Source organism: Pseudorca crassidens, chromosome 1, assembly GCF_039906515.1.
Source record: "Pseudorca crassidens isolate mPseCra1 chromosome 1, mPseCra1.hap1, whole genome shotgun sequence".
NCBI lineage: Eukaryota > Metazoa > Chordata > Mammalia > Artiodactyla > Delphinidae > Pseudorca > Pseudorca crassidens.
Genome location: NC_090296.1, coordinates 120,101,090 through 120,115,432, shown reverse-complemented (window position 1 = coordinate 120,115,432; position 14,343 = coordinate 120,101,090). Strand labels below are relative to the sequence as shown.

At 38.3% G+C, this 14,343-nt stretch overlaps 1 protein-coding gene across 2 annotated transcripts in view; it reads right to left on the bottom strand.

The window, feature by feature from the left end:
- The window catches only part of ARIH1 (ariadne RBR E3 ubiquitin protein ligase 1), a 120,936-nt gene that overhangs the window by 40,007 nt on the left and 66,586 nt on the right, over positions 1-14,343 (bottom strand). For both annotated transcript variants that reach the window (XM_067752617.1, XM_067752609.1), the window contains 3 exons: positions 12,356-12,500; positions 2,112-2,204; positions 1,558-1,613 (listed from right to left, as the gene is read on the bottom strand). In XM_067752617.1, coding sequence (XP_067608718.1) covers positions 1,558-1,613; positions 2,112-2,204; positions 12,356-12,500 — 294 coding nt within the window. The remainder of the gene's footprint in view (positions 1-1,557; positions 1,614-2,111; positions 2,205-12,355; positions 12,501-14,343) is intronic.

Sequence of the window (14,343 nt, the reverse complement as noted above, 5' to 3'; positions counted from 1 at the left end):
ATTTAAAAAATATTGGCATCCCTTCTTTAATATTACCCTCCACTCCCTCAACCCAAAATTTTACTCTTTGATATTACTCCCTAAGTAAAGCTTCCCTAAATTCTTCAGGTAGAGTAATTTGCTTCTTTGTAAATGTACTTTATATATACATTTATACATAAAACTTAAACTATGCATTTTATTTATTTATTATTATGAACCTCTTAGAGAAAGGAAATGTATCGTAATTTTTTTGTTGTTCTCCTGTGTATATGTGCTAATGAGTAGGTTCCCAGTAAATGTTTGTGGAATGAATGAAAAGATACAATGACCTATGCTGATGAAATGTACTGATGAAAGAATACAAAGAATTAAAGTATCAGGGGACAAGATAAAGAAGGCTGCAAGAATGGCGGTACTTTAAGATGATACATGTTTATGTTTGTTAGCTTAAAACAATAATGGAAATAAGATTTACTGAAAGACAGAAACAGTATTAACACAAGCTGACAACAACAGTAAATATATTTTAGTAAACCAAAGTAGGTTGGGATTAACAAAGTGGAATCAGTGGCTTTATAAACTGTACTGGTTAAACCAATTTATGGCTTCATTAGATTAAGAAATTTGCTCACTAAAGCACATGGCTGCCTTTACTTTTATTACCTTCAAATCCCAGTGCTTAAACACAGACATACCTTTATATAGGCAATTATCCAGGACTAATTATACAATTTGACTGTGGATCATTTAGGCCCTCATATGTTTATCTTCCTAGACTGAAATCAATTAGGTAGCCTGAGGTCATGAAAACAGCACTGACTCAGGAATTAAACAACCTGGGATTTTACCCCATGTATAGGAGCTAACTATGCTTGTTTCTTCAAGTTTCTTTCTCTACTTCAAAAGGGAACATTTCACAAGGCCAGTAGATAGCCAACAGCCTCCAGCTGCAGGGTCTTTGGGATCTGTAGCAGTGTTCCAGCTGAGGCCACATTCCCCCTGGTTAGCTCCCAGTGACAGACTGAGCATGACAATGGTACCAGGGCCTGGCCATTTCTGCTTACTGAGGTATTCCTCTGTGGGAAACCTATGCACTGGAGTTCCCCACAGGGTTAACAGAGACTCTCACAGCTGCAACATAGTCTGAGTCTCTTCCTATTGAATCCTCCTTCCTTCTTTCTCTCATTTAACAAGTGTCAGAACTGTATCATGGTCTGTCTAGTGCTCCTCCTCCTCTTTATCCTACATAGATGCTATCCCACAATAAATCGCCTTCCCTTTTAACTTTGTCTTGGCATCTGCTTCCCAGAAGACATCAACTGACACACTGACATATCCTATTCTCCAACCACAAGGTTTACTGAAATCTAGCTATCATGTACTGCCAACTTTACCAGAATACTGCCTGGGCATTTAACCAGGTTACAAACAGGCTTGTGTACTACAAAGGAATATAGATTAGAAAGTCTCTTCAGACACTAAAAATTTTACCTCCTCTATGGTGTTGAGCGAAAATTAATTTGGTTTAACCAACTAATCAATATTCAACATGCAGAATCTATCAAAAGTACTTACATAACTGTGTTGTCATCCACTAAGATATCACAACCATGAGCAGGACACGAAATAGTCTGAAAAAGATCAAAATTTAAACTATGTCTTCATTCAACAAATATTTACTGAATGTTTACCATTGCCAGGAACTTTGCTAGGTTCTGAGGATACCTTAACATTTACAGGACCTTAATCACTCCCTTTCTATTAAAGAAAACGTGTGTGTGTATGTGCATCACCATAAAGTAAGTAAAACTGCTAACCCAAACAACTGGTTTTTCAATATAAAATTTGACTGGCAAAAGCAAGAGATATGACAAAAATTCTCAACAAGTTTAGCCTGATAAATACAAATGTTAATGCCTGCTGAGAAAATACTACCTGGACCGGATCTTTAACTGGAATGCCTCATTGTAAATAGAAAAAAGTCTCAATTATCTTTTAGTTGTTTTAATCTAGAAAAAAAGTCCACATGCAATTCACAACCCAGAATGCTTCACCTGTTTATATTTGTGTAAGGGTCTAAACACTATAAGAAATTCAAGAAAAACTCAGAAACAAATTAGCATTTTTACCTGTCCCATGCCTTCTTCCATTATTTTGGTAGTTAAATATTCGCTCCAGCACTGCATACAAAACTTATGTCCACATTCAAGGCCAGTGAAATACTGCAACAAAAATAATACATGGACTTTGAAAATACATTATCAGGAGAATCACTATATATAGTGACTCAGTAAGGCTCTACTAGGTCACATTTCTCGCAGTGGCCAAAATGTCCAATTTGACATGACTAGATGGGTTCCTAAAATGAACTTCTAGGTGGTGAAATCTATACATGCAAATTCATTGAACACAAAACACCTAATTAATGAGAAATGCATCTGCAGTAGATATTTATAATTTTTAGGAAAGGCACAAAACAAGTTTGTACCAATAAGCATATGAAAAGATGCTCAATATCCTTAGTCATCAGGGAAATGTAAATCAAAGCCACAGTGAGACATCACTTCACACCCACTAGGACAGCTATAATCAAAAAGACATAATAAAAGCATTGACAAGCATGTAGAGAAATCAGAACTTTCATACACTGCTGCTGGGAATGTAAAACGCTACAGGAACTTTGGAAAACACTGGCATTTTCTCAAAAAATTAAACAGAGGGCTTCCCTGGTGGCGCAGTGGTTGAGAGTCCGCCTGCCGATGAAGGGGACACGGGTTCGTGCCCCGGTCCGGGAAGATCCCACATGCCACGGAGCAGCTAGGCCCGTGAGCCATGGCCGCTGAGCCTGCGCGTCCGGAGCCTGTGCTCCGCAACAGGAGAGGCCACAACAGTGAGGCCCGCGTACCGCAAAAAAAAATTAAAAATTAAATATACCATATGATCCAGCAACTCCACTCCTAGGTATATACCCAACAGAAATGAAAACATACATCCCACATAAAAACTTGTACACAAATGTTCACAGCAGCATTATCAACAATAACCCAAAAGTGGAAACAACTCTAATGTCCATCAACTGACAAAATGTGAAATATCAATAATAACAGAATATAATTCAGCCATAAAAGGGAGCAAAGTATTGATACATACTATAATGTGGACGAACCTTGAAAACATGCTAAGTGAAATAAGCCAATCACAAAAGAGCACATACTGTTTGATTCCACTTATATGAAATGTCCATAACATGTAAATTCATAGAGAAAGAAAGTAGATTTGTGGTTGCTCAGGGCTGGGAAGCTTAGGAAGGAATGAGAAGTGACTGTAAAAGGAACAGGTCTTTGGGGGGTTACTAAAATGTTCCAAAATTAATTGTGGTAATGGCTGAACAACTCTGTGACTGAAGACCACTTTAAATAGGCAAGTTGTAAGGTATGTGAATTCATCTTAATAAAGCTGTTATTTTATTTTTTATTTTTATTTTTTGGCCATGCCACGTGGCTTGTGGGATTCTTAGTTCCCCAACCAGGGACTGAACCTGGCCCACGGCAGTGAAAGCACCAAGTCCTAACCACTGGACCGCCAGAGAGCTCCCAAAGCTGTTATTTTTTCAAATGTGACACAAATACAGCACTTAATGGAGCTGCATGGAACATGGCCAACCTAGAAAATAAAATGCTATGGAAACCAAAATATTTACTCAGAATAATAGTAACATTTGAATAATAGTAACATTTTGGTCTAATCTTATACTACTTATATGATTTGAAATACTATCTGTTTGACGGCTGGTTAAATGAAGGATACTACTATCTTCTATAATGGGATATTAAAAGCAGGTACTTTAAATAATATTAAGAGAGTCTAGAGGACTGTATTTTCAAAAGACAAATAATGGTTATCATACTTTATTTTTTTTTAATTTTTTTAATTCTTTTTTTTTCTTTTTTTTAGATTTTCTTTCTTTTTTTTTTTGGCTGCGTTGGGTCTTCGCTGCTGTGCGCGGGCTTTCTCTAGTTGCAGTGAGCAGGGGCTACTCTTCACTGCAGTATGCGGGCTTCTCCTTGTGGTGCCTTCTCTTGTTGCAGAGCACAGGCTTCAGTAGTTAAAGAACACAGGCTCAGTAGTTGTGGCTCATGGGCTCTAGAGCGCAGGCTCAGTACCTGTGGTACACGCTTAGTTGCTCCGCAGCATGTGGGATCTTCCCGGACCAGGGCTTAAACCTGTGTCCCCTGCATTGGCAGGCGTATTCTTAACCACTGCACCACCAGAGAAGTCCAATGGTTATCATATTTTAGTTAAGAATATTTTACAATATTTACTACCAATTTTTTTTTTTTTTTTTTTTTTTTTTTGCGGTACACGGGCTTCTTACTGTTGTGGCCTCTCCCATTGCGGAGCATAGGCTCCAGACGCACAGGCTCAGCGGCCATGGCTCACGGGCCCAGCCGCTCCGCGGCATGTGGGATCCTCCCAGACCAGGACACGAACCCGCATCCCCTGCATCGGCAGGCAGACTCTCAACCACTGCGCCACCAGGGAAGTCCTACCAAATTATTTTTAAATAAGTAATACAGGCTGATGTTAAAGACAATTATTTAACAATATGAGTTTATGTTGGAAAAATAAGTCTCCCTCATCCCCATCCTTCTCTACCTTGTCCTCTACCTCTCTACCCAGAAGTAATCACTATTTCCAATATCTTACATATTATATTCTTCCAGAGATGTTCTAATGTACACAGGTACACACACAGTAAAAGTACCACAAACTTTCTTCTGCATCTTGGTTTTCTTCATTATTATTACCTTTGTGATTGTGAATGTGTATCAGAAAAAACTTGTACAAGTGAAATAGTAACAGTATAAATTTAGAATTTGATTATTACAAAGCTTTGTTCATAGGGGCTGTTGCAATTTATACTCTAGAAGAGAACCTTGGTGGGAATATGACCTTGGTGACCCTTGCTGACCCAGGTCAAAACTTTGGTGACCCATGTCAAAACAGTGTATTATCCAACTCCTTGATCTCTGCCAATCTAACAGGTGAAAATGAAGTAACTACCATTAGTTTTCATTTTAATTTCTTTTTATGAGTGAAGTTTAAACATATGAAAGAAGATTTAAGGCTATATATTTCTTTTTCTGTGAAATTTCTTCTCCTATTTTGCCCATTTTTCCTCTGAGCTTTTTTTCTAAATCATTTACTGGGGTATTTTACTTATGTAGAAAATTGGCTGTTTATAAGTGTGGAAAATATTTTCTCCCGGTTTCAATGTTTACATTTTGCTGCTATGCAGAAGCTCTGTATCCATATGAGGCAAAACGTATTAGTTTTAGAATCTATGGCTTCTAAATTAATTTAGATATAAGCAGTTACGTAAGAATCGAAGTTTCCAGATGGCTACCAAGTTGTTCCATCAACCATTCATTAAATAATCCACCTTATCTGAAATGCCTCCTCTATTGTATACTAAATTCTCCTCATGTATACTTGACTCTCCTGTTCCACCGCACTGCCTATTCCTTTTTTTTCGGTTGCCCCGGGTCCTAGTTGCGGCTCGCAAGCTCCTTAGCTGTGGCATGCAAACTCTTAGCTGGGACATGCATATGGAATCTAGTTCCCTGACCAGGGATCGAACCCAGGCCCCCTGCACTGGGAGTGCAAAGCCCTATCAACTGTGCCACCAGGGAAATCACTGCACTGCCTATTCCTGAATTTGGTAGGACTAGTTCCCTCCCTACCACCATCAATCTATTCTTTTTCTTTATTTCATTATTATTCCTCTTTCCAAATACAAATGGCATTCATTTATCTCCCCTTTTCTTCATACAGATCTTCCATATTTCTTGCCAAGTTTATTCCCAGCTCTTTTATTCATTCTGTGGCTCTTATAGTGGCATTTTAAATTCTATAACATTTTCTAATTAGCTGTTATTTGAAATATGCTTACAAAATTTCTGATGTTGCTTATGATATAGATGAAAATAGTCAGGATACAATATTACAGCATATCAACTATATAAAAAATACCTGGAAAGTAGCCAGGGAAGAAAATGTTTCAGAGCCCTGAGACTGGCTTTACAGAACACATCACATAAAATATCAAGGTTAAAATATGGTTCTAGGGCTTCCCTGGTGGCGCAGTGGTTGAGAGTCTGCCTGCCGATGCAGGGGACACGGGTTTGTGCCCCGGTCCAAGAAGATCCCACATGCCGTGGAACGGCTGGGCCCGTGAGCCATGGCCACTGAGCCTGCATGTCCGGAGCCTGTGCTCCGCAACGGGAGAGGCCACAGCAGTGAGAGGCCCGCGTACTGCAAAAAAAATAAATAAATAAAAATAAAAATATATGGTTCTATTCAGGGACTTCCCCGGTGGTCCAGTGGTAAAGAATTCGCCTTACAATGCAGGGGACGCGGGTTCAATCCCTCGTCGGGGAACTAAGCACACGTGCCACAACTACTGAGCTTGCGAGCCTCAACTAGAGAGCCTGCGTACCGCAAACTACAGAGCCCATGTGCTCTGGAACCCGCGTGCCACAACTACATAGTCCACACACCCTGGAGCCTGCACACCACAACTAGAGAAGAGAAAACCTGCACACCAAAACTAGAGAGAAGCCCACGCTCTGCAACAAAAGATCCCGCATGCCGCAACTAAGACCCAACACAGCTAAAAATAAATTTAAAATAAACAATAAATAAATCTTAAAAAAAAATATATGGGGACTTCCCTGGTAGCACAGTGGTTAAGAATCCACCTGTCAATGCAAGGGACATGGGTTCGATCCCTGGTCCAGGAAGATCCCACATGCCACGGAGCAACTAAGCCCATGTGCCACAACTACTGAGCCCACATGCTGCAACTACTGAAGCCCGCATGCCTAGAGCCCACGCCGCACAAAAAGGGAAGCCACTGCAATGAGAAGCCCACACACCACAATGAAGCACAGCCCCCACTCACTGCAACTAGAGAAAGCCTGCATGCAACGAAGACCCAACGGAGCCAAAAAAATAATAAATTAATTTTTAAAAATATGGTGCTATTCAGAGATTGACAATGATTCTAACTCATTCACAAAATGAGTGAAGATAAATATTTGGGAAATCAATATTCTCATCCATTAAAAAAAAAGATCTGGGGGCTTCCCTGGTGGCGCAGTGGTTGAGAGTCCGCCTGCCGATGCAGGGGACACAGGTTTGTGCCCCGGTCTGGGAAGATCCCACACGCCGCGGAGCGGCTAGGCCTGTGAGCCATGGCCGCTGAGCCTGTGCGTCTGGAGCCTGTGCTCCGCAACGGGAGAGGCCACAACAGTGAGAGGCCCACGTACCGCAAAAAAAAAAAGATCCGGGAAATCAATAAAAAGAATCTATTCTCATTACTCCCCAGTAGTGAAGGAGATCTGGCACTAACCTGTTGCCAGATTACTAAAGGAGAGTGATTTTTGAAACTATAATGAGAAGGGGCATTCTGTAAATGACAAATACAGTAGAGTCATGTATCAGCAATTCTAAAATGTTTTACTGGTGACTTAAAAACACACACACAGGGCTTCCCTGGTAGCGCAGTGGTTAAGAATCCACCTGCCAAAGCAGGACATGGGTTCAAGCCCTGGTAGTGGAAGACCCCACATGCCGCGGAGCAACTAAGCCCGTGCACCATAACCACTGAGCCTGCACTCTAGAGCCTGTGAGCCACAACTACTGAAGCCCATGCACCTAGAGCCTGTGCTCCACAACAGGAGAAGCCACCAAAATGAGAAGCTGCGCACCGCAACAAAGAGTAGCCCCCACTCGCCACAACCAGAGAAAAGCCCGTGTGCAGCAACGAAGACCCAACGCAACCGAAAATAAATAAATAAAAAGAAAATGGCCTTAAAAAAAAGAACACATACACATCCTCATGTGCTTTATTCGTTTTTCAAAGACTGAGAGATTAAAGGTCACAATGGTTAGTAAGTGATCACTTTAAGTAACACCTTTACTTCTGGGACTTCTACACCAGGGCTCATTATAAGATAAGATAAAAAGACAAAAAGAAAGCTTTTTTTCCCCTCCCTTTCCCATAACTTTTCTTTGTTTTTTTTGATGTGGACCATTTTTTAAAGTCTTTACTGAATTTGTTACAATATTGCTTCTGTTTTATGTTTTGGCTTTTTTTTGCTGGGAGGCATGTGGGATCTTAGCTCCCTGACCAGGGCTCAAACCCGCACCCCCTGCATTGGAAGGCAAAGTCTTAACCACTAGACCACCAGGAAGTCCCCCAATAAGTTTTCTAATTAAATAGATAACAAGACTAAATAAGATAAATTACAAAAATAAATCACACACGCATGCCCAAAGATAAAGCAAAAACTAACCTGTAGTATAAAGACATATTCATTGTGCTCAAGAGTTTTGTCATCAGGCTTCCCTGGTGGCACAGTGGTTAAGAATCCGCCTGCCAATGCAGGGGACATGGGTTCGAACCCTGGTCCGGGAAGATCCCACATGCCCCGGAGCAACTAAGCCCGTGCGCCACAACTACTGAGCCTGCGCTCTAGAGCCTGCGCGCCACAACTATTGAGCCCGTGAGCCACAACTACTGAAGCTCACACACTTAGAGCCTGTACTCTGAAACAAGAAAAGCCACCACAATGAGAAGCCCGCACAGTAGCCCCTGCTCGCTACAACTAGAGAAAGCCCGTGTGCAGCAACGAAGACCCAACACAGCCAAAAATAAAATAAATTAACTTTTTTAAAAAAAGAGTTTTATCATCATGGATATATCAGGGTATCATCCTGTCTTAGTTCCCTTTCCTTCCTCCTCCTCTGATATATTTGTTCCCTTACTACCTTGTGTTTACCTACTTGGCTCCCTGGGTCTTTCCCTGATTCAGGGGATCAGATTATCTATTCGTTAAACTTACCCCTGTTTATACCATAAATATATCTGACCACAAATACACTAAAAATATATAAAGTATTTATCTACAACAGAAATTAATGGTGCTGAAGAAAAAGAACTGAAAAAATACATACTCTTAAAAGTTTCATTTATCTCCACCATTTACAGATAGCAACTAATGTCGAAGAAAAGAACATTAAGAATTATCTTTCTTCTATCAGAAGTTGCCCATATAATCTCTAAACTTAAAGTCATTTTGTTCATAAAAACTGAGCAAATAATCAGGGCAACAGTTCCCTCATCTGTAAAATGGAATGAGTTAAAAAGGAAGACAGAGCACAAAGATTCAGAAGTGCCCCAGGAATGAGGAAGCCGAGGGTGGACAATCATCACAATCTTCAACTTTGCTTTTATCTATTTAACATACCTTATTCTTAGAAAATACAAATTATTTATCTCATAAAAATAATAAGGTAGCCCAAGCTATATTTCCTAGTAGAGCTAAATCTTACGCTTTGATTCAAAAGAACATTATTATAAAGTGAGTAACTGTTGCCAGGACCAGGAACCCCCTGAACTGGCCACAACACAAGGGGGCAGAGGGATGGGGGAGGAATCTCTGAACTTAAAGAGTGTTCCAAAATCTCAGGAAATTGTTTTTAAAGAAGAGACCACCCAAAATAGTTAACTCCAAAGTATTATAAACTAAGCTGTCAGAAGCATTTACTTAAAATCTGTTTTCATGTGGTACTGTAATAAAGCAAAGTTGCTTTCTAGGGGAAAGGTATCAAAGATACACAATAATAAAAGGCTAGTATCAGTGTTTGAAGAGAGTAGTGGAAACTGAAACATGGGAGTTATTCAAGTAATGTAAGTAAAGAAATCATCCATCCAATTAATAAAGCATGAATGAAGAATCTCCGGTGACATTTACTTGCAAAACTGAAGAGGTTAAAATTATCCTTCTTCATTAGCCTAAAAACTGTGAGAAAAGAAGTCCTAGTTTCACCATGATTACTTTTTCCTAACACTGTTTCCTTAACACTTTAACTTACTTTCCAACCCATGCTGCTGTTTGCTTTTCCTGTCATTTACATAGCCAAACTTCCTTTAAAAAAGTAATCTGTTTATATTTATTGCTTCCCCTTCCTTTACTACTTTCAAGTCAATAATTCTTCGGCCCATGCAGTTTGGTTTCCCATCTTACCACAATACTTAAAATACTGATAACTGTCCAGGATCATCAGTCAACTTCTTGTTGTTAATTCCAAACTCACCTTTCAATTCTTTTCTCTGAAGCTAGCACTGTTTACCATTCTTGGAACTGCATTCTCTTCCTTTGGCTTCTGTATTTCCTAGTTTACCTAACTACCACACCTTCAGAGGTTAGTTCAAATGTCAGTGTCTGTGGGAAGTTCTCCCTGATCCAAAACTGGGTTAGGTGTCTCTTCAACATGTTCCCACAGTATCATGCCCTATCAAAGCACTTACCATTTTTTCTATGTCATTTTACTTATCTGCCCAGCTAACCTGTAAATTATCTAAGGCAGGCATTATGCCTTTATTCTCCGTTGTTTCTAACGCTTAGAATTGTGCCTGGTGTGTTGAATGATTGAATGAATAAATAGTGGTTTCTCCATTATCAGTTCAAGTGCAAGCACAATTTACACTGCGAATATCTACTCATGATTTTCAATTCTAATTTGTTCAGACTGCCAATACCAAGGGCACTGAGGAAGTTACAGGGGTTATTTGCAAGCAGCTAGCTTCAGTACTCGAATTACATTTAAGATTTAAACTAAGGAGGAGCTGCTATAATAGAGTGCCAAGGGAAATGCCAAGGAGTAAGGAAACCTTGTATAAGCTGGGACAAATTATTTGGGTCTCAGTATTACCTCACAGAAACGTTTATAAACTGTAGACACTACACAAATGTCAACTATTAAAGAAAGATGATAAAATGGTCAAAACATGAAATTAATGTATTTTTAATAGGAGTGCTGATTGTTCTTTTTAAATACTTAAGTTAGGATTGTGATTTAAGGAGAGGGAAATGAATAAATAGTAGTTTCAGGCTGATAGAGATTTGAAAGAATATCTTATTAAATTTATTTGAAAGATTAAAAACACTGAGGCCCAGCAAGATTAGATGATTTACTACCCAAAGCCAAAAAGCTAGTGTCAGAGCTGTGATCAAAACTTGAGAATTTGGAAATTCAATTAAGCATTTTACCTACTAAATTATTTTAACTCTGATTTTCCATTTCTCTAAGAGAATATAATTAACTTTCTTTTAAAACTTCTTTTCTAAGCACTTGTATGTGTAAACAAATTAATTTCCTTCAAATGGGAACCTTTAGAGCTACACATGTTAAACTCTAAGATTAACAATGAAAAACCTTCAATATGTAAAAATATATAACATAGGTGACAACGACCTGGTATACACTAATTACTAGAAAAAGCTGCTTAACTATTAGAGAATATGAACAAGGTAGTTATAATTGTTGTATAATTAAATTATTCTTAGATATCCTGAAACATCTTAAGAGGTGAATTCCAAGTAACTAAACCCCTTTTTTTGGCCACAAATGTAATTTTCCTATGGTTACTAATAACGTGCCTTCATAGGAAGACTATGTTTATTTAAGCCTAAAATTTCTTCACTAGATACCCCAAAGTTAATCATCTAAATTCAATAGGTTTTTAAGAGCAATACTTGTACTAAAGAATCTCCATTAGAATGGATCTGTATGAAAATCCTAAAAGCTCCCTAGTGAAATAGCATTAAAGACATTTTTATAAGTGTTTTGGATATTTATTCTAAAAACTTAGTTTTAAATCTATTTTAATTTGGATGGAAAATAATTCTGTTTGCTGCCTACCTATTACACAATTCTCTCACTGTGGTAATATAAAATGGAAAAGATTTAAGTGTGTAATGACAACTTGGACAAGTTGCTGCTTTAAAAAGTAAATGGGGGCCTCCCCTGGTGGCGCAGTGGTTAAGAATTCTGTCAATGCAGGGGACATGGGTTCGAGTTCTGGTTCGGGAAGATCCCACATGCCGCGGAGCAACTAAGCCCGTGCGCCACAACTACTGAGCCCAAGTGCCTAGAGCCCGTGCTCCGCAACAAGAGAAGCCACCACAATGAGAAGCCCGTGCACTGCAACGAAGAGTAGCCCCCGCTCACTGCAACTAGAGAAGGCCCACAAGCAGCAGCAACGAAGACCCAACGCAGACACACACACACACACACACACACACACACACACACACACACACACACACACCGCAAATGGGGGAGGACTGAGAGAGAACAAGCTCTTACTCTTTCTTTTCCTTTCTTTATCCTTAATATATTGATAGGTTACTGCTTTGCTACAATCCCAGACTCCCAGATCTTCCTTTATTTAAATAATGAAAAGTTGATTTACCCTCTGAAATACAGAGTCAGTGCTAGCCTTAAACTACCAGATACTCACCGAGTTAGGGTAGTTCAAGTAGCAGATCTGACAAGGCATATCCTGTGCTGATGACCTTGTATTCATCTGGCGTGTTCGAGACTTTTTACTTGGATTAATTACATGACACTCAGCAAAGAGCTTCTCCAGGTTTCCATCAAAGTACCTGCATTATTTAAACAGAAAGGATGAGAGCCCAGCAATAGCACACTGTTAGAGCTCTCCAAAAACCTGATTTTCTATAGGGAAAGTCAATGAAGTAAATTAAACCAAGACCATAACCTTTCTTGCTCAGAAAAAATAAGCTGTATGGCTACAAACTGTAGCATACAGAAGCATATGTGTATGAAAGCAGATTGAACTTTTGTTGCTATTTTGACACTGTTTAGTTTGTTTCTATCATGAGAGGTTAAGCTATTAGTAATATTAACAACACGACAATTAAAACCTAAGGATGAAAGTTGTACTATCTCTTAAGTGGGACCTTATGAAGAGTAATGGTATTTCAGAAGGCTAGGCTATATTTTATACCAATGAATTCATTTTATTAATAATTTTAGTTATACCAGTTTAAATATATTAGCAAGTAAACCACCTATAAAGCATACCTTATCCCACAAATCATTTAAAAAATGAAACTATTACATGTGTCTCATTCTACAAAAGACTTGCTTTCTAAATATTCTTTTAAAATAGTTTTTAATAGGAAAAGGGAAGAAGGAGGAAACAAAAAATGTATCTTTAAAAGTTTTTGTATCAAATAATCTATACATTAGCTTTTTCATAAAATATGTATCTAAATATATAGAAGTAGTTCACCATCTAATATGTCAACAGCATGGTATGGCAAGTACTAGCTACAGAGTTTCAACTGAACTGTAAATTTCTTGACAGAAGACAGTGGTAAATAGCACAATATCTACCATTAATCCAGTTAAGACATGATCTTTGGCCTCCTGAAATACCTTAATATTCTAAATGGAAAAGCAATAGATAGAAAAACTTTCAATTTGTAAATCAATATAACCAGCAAAAATATTAACATGGAATTTGATCAATTTACTTATTAGCTTGTTAAGTCTAGGTTTAAATAACTACAATGTTCTTTATATATAAACAGGAGGTTCTCAAGTTAAAAATAATCGATACTCAAGAGATTCTCAATATTTTTAGTGGAAGTCTTGTTCAGGCTTTGTTCAAAGCATTTGCTACATCTCTGGAAAATCACTCATGAGAACAAACCACATCACTCTCCTAAGACTGATAAATATCTTTTTATAAATACTTTGACTACAGTTATGTGTCAATGAACTGGTCAAGCTATCAATCAAAATGTCAACATATTATAAAAGGGGAACTCATATGAAGTTGTCCCTGATCAAAATATAAAGAGCAGATAAATCAAATGCTCTCCTACAAAGGTTATCTCTGAAAAAAACCTAAGATGTAAGTTTTATCTGAAAAACAGAAAATGTATGAAGCTAACACTTAGTATGAATAGGTAAACCAGCTAAGCCCCTTGCTTTTATAAAAAATATATTCATGCTCACAAAAAAAGACAAACTCTCGGCATCTAAAACTTAACTACACAAAATTAGCAACTCCTTATACTTTGGTGAACAGACTAGACAGCATTCTATGCAAATACAGACAAACAGACATGTGCATATTTCATGTAATCTCATATTCCAGGCTTATTACCTGCTTTCTTCACTGAACAATATGTAACATCTTTGTCATGAGCATGGGTGGGTCTACAATATTTTTCATTGTTGCATAATATTTCCCAGCAGGTATATACTATAATTTACTTAACCAACCTTATACTGAAAGACATTTAGAGATGTTCCACATATAACAATCCTAGATTAAAATCTTGTCCCATTTGATGGGGGGAAAATAATTAGACCTAACTTGCATTTCTTTATTAGTGAAGCTGAACTTCACTAATTTTTCTGTGAAGATTTTGCTATTATTTTATGAGTTCAGTATGTAAACAGGAAGAGTAA